General features: G+C 34.4%; 1 protein-coding gene across 1 annotated transcript in view; it reads right to left on the bottom strand.

Moving 5' to 3' along the window:
- The window catches only part of LOC106471710 (urease-like), a gene marked incomplete at its 3' end in the record, with an annotated part of 55022 nt that overhangs the window by 47081 nt on the left and 1308 nt on the right, over positions 1–6633 (bottom strand). Inside the window, exon 2 of the mRNA XM_013932327.1 lies at positions 2499–2636. Within this exon, the coding sequence (XP_013787781.1) occupies positions 2499–2624 (126 nt within the window). The remainder of the gene's footprint in view (positions 1–2498; positions 2637–6633) is intronic.

Raw genomic sequence — 6633 nt, 5'->3', positions numbered from 1 at the left:
ATCCTGCGCTAGCCCGTCCCTAATTTAGTAGTGTAAGACTAGAGGGAAGGCAGCTAGTCACCACACCCACCGCCAACTCTTGGGCTACTCTTTTAACCAACGAATAGTGGGATTGACCGTCACAGTATAACGCCCCAACGGCTGAAAGGGCGAGCATGTTTAGTGGGACGGGGATTCGATCCCGCGACCCGCAGATTGCGAGTGGAGTGCCCTAACCACCTGGCCATACCAGAGTGAAGTAAACGAAGAACTTAGAAGAAAATATAAAATAGAGAGAATGCAGAATACGCTTTCAGACAGTTCTATGGAAGATATTAACCAAAAGAGAATAAAACAGGCAATTCAATGTCACGGTTTTACTTTGAATACTTTCACTTTCAGGAAACTGATGTCAAATCAGAAAAAAATCAATTCACTACTTGTTATAGATTTATTTCATAATTTCACGCAAAGCTATATAAAAGATATCTACGCAAAACCATCCCTAATTTTGAATTGGCTGACCATAGGCGAAGATAGCTAGTCAACAGTATCCACCGCTAACTCTCTGATCAAATAGTAGGATTTGACTGTCATTCTTATTGCGCACTTACCACTCCAAAGTGAGGAACGCGCATTTGCAGAAGCAGGTTGCAAACCATGAATCCTCGGATTCACAATCCTGGCACGCTAACTACTACCGGATGAAGAGTTATACAAGACAAGTCATATTTAATGTTTTATATTTAACACGGATGAGAACTTTTTATTTGTGAAAAGTTCATTTCCATTCTCTTACATAGAGTAAACAACATATCGAAAGTAACCATCATACAGAAATAAAAAAATCCCGGCAACATTTTTATGAACTGAGTGCATTGTGGTTTATTTTTAAAATGATTTGCATATGTTGTTTCAAGAACTTCAGATAGAGTAGACATAGTAAGTTTGAGAATTATACAATTTGCATATAATCAAGCTATATAAAATATTCAAATTTTAAAAGATGAAAAGTACTGATAGTTTTCTTTTTTTTACACTCGGAAAAAATAATATCAGTAAAATACAAGAAATAACTAATAGCTGGCCGTGGCTTAGTAATTATAATCCCTTCTTTCTGGAAAATTGTACTAAACTTCAGTGTCTTGATTCTATTTTACAATAGCTTATACAACAATTTCGTACTATATTTTGGAGTGCATTCTAATTATTTTTATGCATATTATGACCCATTCGTTTCTTTTGCTTGTGGTTTAAAATAATGATGCATCTACAATGCTAATCTAACAACAATTAATTATTTGAAGGGAACCCTTGAACTTTCGGAATAAAAATAAAAAATGGGGCATAAAGATAGACAAATACACATTATTTTTTGAACAAAGGCGCTACTTCTCACGATAGGAATAACGTCCTTTGGAGCTATACTGCTTGTGACGGCACTCGTATACTTTCGTACAGAGGTTTTTTGCAGCAATGGTAGAGTTGTAGACATACATTTGCAGTCGTCTTATAACACTCAGTTTAATGACATTGGTAAAAATCGTGTATATCATTTAACATTCAAATTAGTTGCATTCTTCCCTTTAGAGCAGAGCTGTCCATCTGGCGGCAGTGGGCCACATCCTTCCCGCGACACGGTTTCAACAAACCCTTGACTATTGGAAAGATCATTTTGTTAAAATTTAAATATATCATTTATTGCACTTTTAAAGAAGCTAACTATTATTCGCATCTTAATGTCACATCTTTCCCTGGAACGGTAGAGATATATGACATATCACGACATTCAAATATAATCTCAGGATCTACAATATTCTAGATTGTTAATTAGCAATCCGTTCCGCGAGTGTATTGTTAATTAGCAATACAACCCCGCGAGTGCATTGTTTTGCAATCCGGTCGCTCCCGATTTAAACTTGGACTTCACAGCAATGTGCAGTTTAAAATTATCATCTACTAACTTTAACATTTAGTGGAAAAGATAATAACAATATTATTTTCAGTACCTATTTTACTAGTTGAAATATCAATATGGACAACAAGTTTTCAAAATTATCAAGAATTGCTCATACGTTAGACTAATGACAAGTTTATAACATTTTGTTCGTTCTCAATACCAATTATCAGCGGTAACTTTACAGACTTACAACACTAAAATCGGTTCGGTTCCTTGCGGTGGTTTGTTGGTTTGTTTGTTTCTGAATTTCGCGCAAAGCTACACGAGGGCTATCTGCGCTAGCCGTCCCTAATTTAGCAGTGAAAGACTAGAGGGAAGACAACTAATCATCCCCCCACCGCCAACTGTTGGGCTACTCTTTTACCAACGAACAGTGGGATTGACGCACTCATCGGGCGACTTTTAAGAATGTAAAAATGACTCCATATTTTCAATGTACTTCGAAGCATTTCATTCAGGTTATTTTCGCAACATTTGATTTTCTTCGTGATCTAGAAGCCTCGAAATTTACATCATCTTCGCACCCCATACCATAGTGACATCTTTTCAAAACATATACCTGAGAGGCGATAAGAGCTACAGCTTCTGGGTGGTTCAATCGGAGTCCACGAGCCAATCGTTTCTGAGCTAAAAACCCTGCCTGATGCACAAGAAGACCTTCGAGTTCTCTTGGAGATAAGCGCATGGTAATACAATCCTAAAAAAGGAAAGAAAAGGCGTACCAGTCAGGCTATAATGTAAAAATCAAGATAAACAGTGTCAGAATTCTAAGCACAATCGCACTAATCGTGAAACACTTTAATGAATGAACACGATGGCGCTTTATCAGATATATATGACACAAATAATGAATTTTAAATTTTGTATTGTTACTGTTGTTTTTTACCTTTTTTGAATCCAATTTACCAAAACAATAAGACACAAAAAGTAATTCTTTAGAATTAAATTTGACGAATCGAGAATCCTGCTAAATTTAAGGAACAAAAACAACAGATTCTACGAACTTCGTGTACGAATGACAAACGATTGTCATCAAAAACGAATCTCAAAGCTTTAACCTTCACTGTTGAAGAAACATACTTAATAAATGTTTTAATAACATGTTTCGATTGATTTAATAAAATATTTTGTGTATATTTTTTCCGTGTGATAGGGCGTTGATAAATGTACTCATTATTTATTCATAGTCAACTTCTAAAAATAAAAACAATTTATTACAACAAAGGAACAAAAGTGTTAGTTTCTCGTAAAAACACACTGGGGGTTTAGTGTTTTAAAATCTTGCAATGCGAATTACTAATTCATAATGCTTTTAGAGTTAAAACAGAAAAACATTTACAATACTGAGAGACCATTATGCTTTTTTAACGAGATATAACCAAAATTAGATTTATTTTGTTTTAAAACAAAATAGTGATTTATTTGGAAAACTAGACTTTCGAAAAATATTTTTTAAATTATTCTTTGAATACAAGTAACTGTGTAATTTGAAGATCTGGAGCCATTACAAAACGTCGAAACATAATTTTTTTTGAGAAATGCAAAGCAACTAAAAATAAACTTCTTTAGGAAACAGTAATTCAAGTAAAAAAACATAAAAAATGTAATAACTAAGGGATAAATAATGCTGAAATAACATCACGTTATACAATTTTCATTCGTTTAAAACACACCCTAGCTATACGTAGTGATTGGCCCCAGATTATTGTGTGTTGCATTACAAAATTACACACAAGTTACCTTAACTTAAGCGGTTTTGCATAATAAGGAAGTATCAAACCGAACGGACCATGTTTTACCGCTCAAATATTTCAACAGGATTCTGCAAGGTACTACGTATACCTCAATAGTTCTTAAAATACATCAGTAACGCAAATGTCGCATTAGAAAAATAAAAAATTACAACTTGCGACTTGCGTATTCGTGAAATGTTGTGTGATACAAAGAATGATACATACATGTGTGTGTGTGTGTGTGTGTGTGTGTGTGTAAGATTGCAATTTTCTTTTATTTATCATAGTAATTTTTGTTTAAAATAAGATTATACTTACAACACTTCTCACAATAACTTCTTAACAGATGCTTAAAAAACAACTAATAACCCAATCTGTTTTACTCTTACAGGATTAGAATTGTTAGTACAACAAATACTCGATATCCGCAGCTATCAAGAATGGATAAAGCATTTACATTTGGGTCACTTTATAAGAATAACAAAATAAGCGCTCCACATGCAGAGATCAATCGAACGAAAAAAATCAAAAACGTACAACAATCCTATGCAAAAGCAAAATTCTAACATTGCTACTGGTTATTCCCTTTATAAAACAATACAAAATGGAACATTAAATAATCATAAAATGTCTATCTTCTTCTGAAAAACTGAAAGTAGGTTAATGTTGGCACAGCAGGTGAATGAACGTGTCAGCTCTTATTGTTATTCGTTAACAGTAACATGAGCGAAGTTCGCTTTACACCCTTGAGAACGTCTACTATGTGATTGAACGTGTCAACTCTTATTATTATTCACCAATACTAACATGACCGAAGTTCGCTTTACACCCTTGAGAACGTCTACTAATTGAATGAACGTGTCAACTCTTATTATTATTATTGTTATTCACCAATACTAACATGACCGAAGTTCGCTTTACACCCTTGATAACGTCTACCAGACCACTAAACAACAACAAAGATATGCATTTCTGAGCACATCTGCTCTAGACATGTTATTAACGATTCGGTTTTACTGCTCAATATATAGTACAAGTTTGTAGATAACATTTCACTATCTCGTACTACTTACACTGATTGTTACTTTCACTTGAATAAAACAGTTGAAACTTTGTTCTCCTTGTTAATCACTCACACCTCTATTTAAACAGTTGAAACTTCGTTCTCATTGTTAATCACTCACGCCTCTATTTAAACAGGTTGTTACGACAGCGAAAGTCAGGTGACGCTGGTAGCACGTGATGAGTTTCTAGAAGGAACATCACGAATAATCCAGTATTTGCTAGACGCCCTCTATTCCTGTATATAAGCGCGCCAGATAAAGCGAGACAAAATATACAAGAATAGAGGGCGTCTAGCAAATACTGGATTGTTCGTGATGTTCCCCGATCCTTCTAGAAACTCATGACGTGTTACTAGAGTCACGTGACTTCCACTGTCGTAACAAGGTGAAACTTCGTTCTCCTTGTTAATCATTCACGCCACTATTTACCTTGTACTATTCTCATTCGTGTAGGGAATAAAGTTCTAGATTTAGACACCTTCGTAATGTAATGTTAGTGTTGACTAGAACACACTGATTCACCATCATGTTTAAAGATAAAATATTCACTTAAAATCTGTCGTCACACAAACGACTGTGCGCATGATCATTTTGTTCTAAGTTCCAGTTAACCTTTCATAGAACGGGTTGCGTTCGTTTTGTCACAAGGGAGAGGGTGGTTGACCAATGTTTGCTTTTAATGATTCAGATGCTGACTTGCATAGGCCAAGAAATACCTTAGTTTAATATACTAAATGTTAATAAGCATGATTAAAAAAAAAGAAACGTTTAAGGCTGTGAGAAAGAATATGTGGTCAATGTTCCATCGCGGCTTCCTTAGAGATCGTTTACGTAAAATGTTGTTCATATTTTCTAGAACTTTTAAACTTTAATATTTAGTAAGCTATTACTAGCTATTATCTTCCTATGTAATATATACAAGTAATGTAAGCCTGTACATTCCAGAGTGTGTAATACTTGCTTTGATAAAACACGTGAAATTAATGTATAAACTGAAAATTTCTAAAATATAGGAAAAATTCATTTTCGTCAACCTGACTGTGTTCAGGACTTACTGAACATGTTCATTTATTGTATTTTTTCTCTCTTTCAGTTCTTCATGTGAATGTTGCGTGCAAACGCCTTGATATTTTAAAAAAGTGGTAACGGTATTAATATCACTGAAAGAAAATGTCACCAGTAATAATGCACTATTTATTCTCGGAAATGAAAAAAATATATACAAACATTGTTTCATTTTTTTAAACTTTTGAATTAATCCAATAATTTGTTCCCCTTTGCATTATTATTAACACAATCACTTCTCCCCCCCCCCCTCCTTTTCCAAATTTTGATGTGCGTCTCCTTAAAATTGATCAACAACATTTGGAATACTCGAAATATCACGTAATGTCACGTAAAATATGTATAAGAATTGAATCTGACCTTTTTAAGATTCATATCTATTCTTGTTATGTAAACACATAGAATTACACTCAATGTTTTAGAAAACGCGGAAAGATTGTTTCTTCTAACCAGCGGCAACTACAAAACTCCTATAATCTCTGGTATAACAAAAGTAAAATAAAATAAAGCTATTAGTAACTTATTTACACTTTTATTCTAGCTTTATGTCTCCATCAATGTTTTATTTTCCTCTTCCCACCCTCAATTCAATCCCATCTACCTCCAGAAAAAAAGAATTGCTCCTCTGTGGCAATGTTTCTCAGCCTTTGATTTTTTTTCGCTCGAAACACCCCTACACGTAGCCTACAATTTTCACTGCACCCCTAACGTTTTATAGCCTGGTTAACAGTGACTTAGCCAAAGGAGGGGTCAATATTTTATTAAAAGTTTGTGGTACCCCGGTTGAGCAACACTGCTCTATGAGCTTCATTGAACGTTGTTACCAGTGTCC

This window comes from Limulus polyphemus, unplaced genomic scaffold (genome assembly GCF_000517525.1).
Source record: "Limulus polyphemus unplaced genomic scaffold, Limulus_polyphemus-2.1.2 Scaffold4805, whole genome shotgun sequence".
NCBI lineage: Eukaryota > Metazoa > Arthropoda > Merostomata > Xiphosura > Limulidae > Limulus > Limulus polyphemus.
The sequence above is the reverse complement of the archived record's forward strand: the minus strand, read 5'-3'. Positions and strand labels throughout refer to the sequence as shown.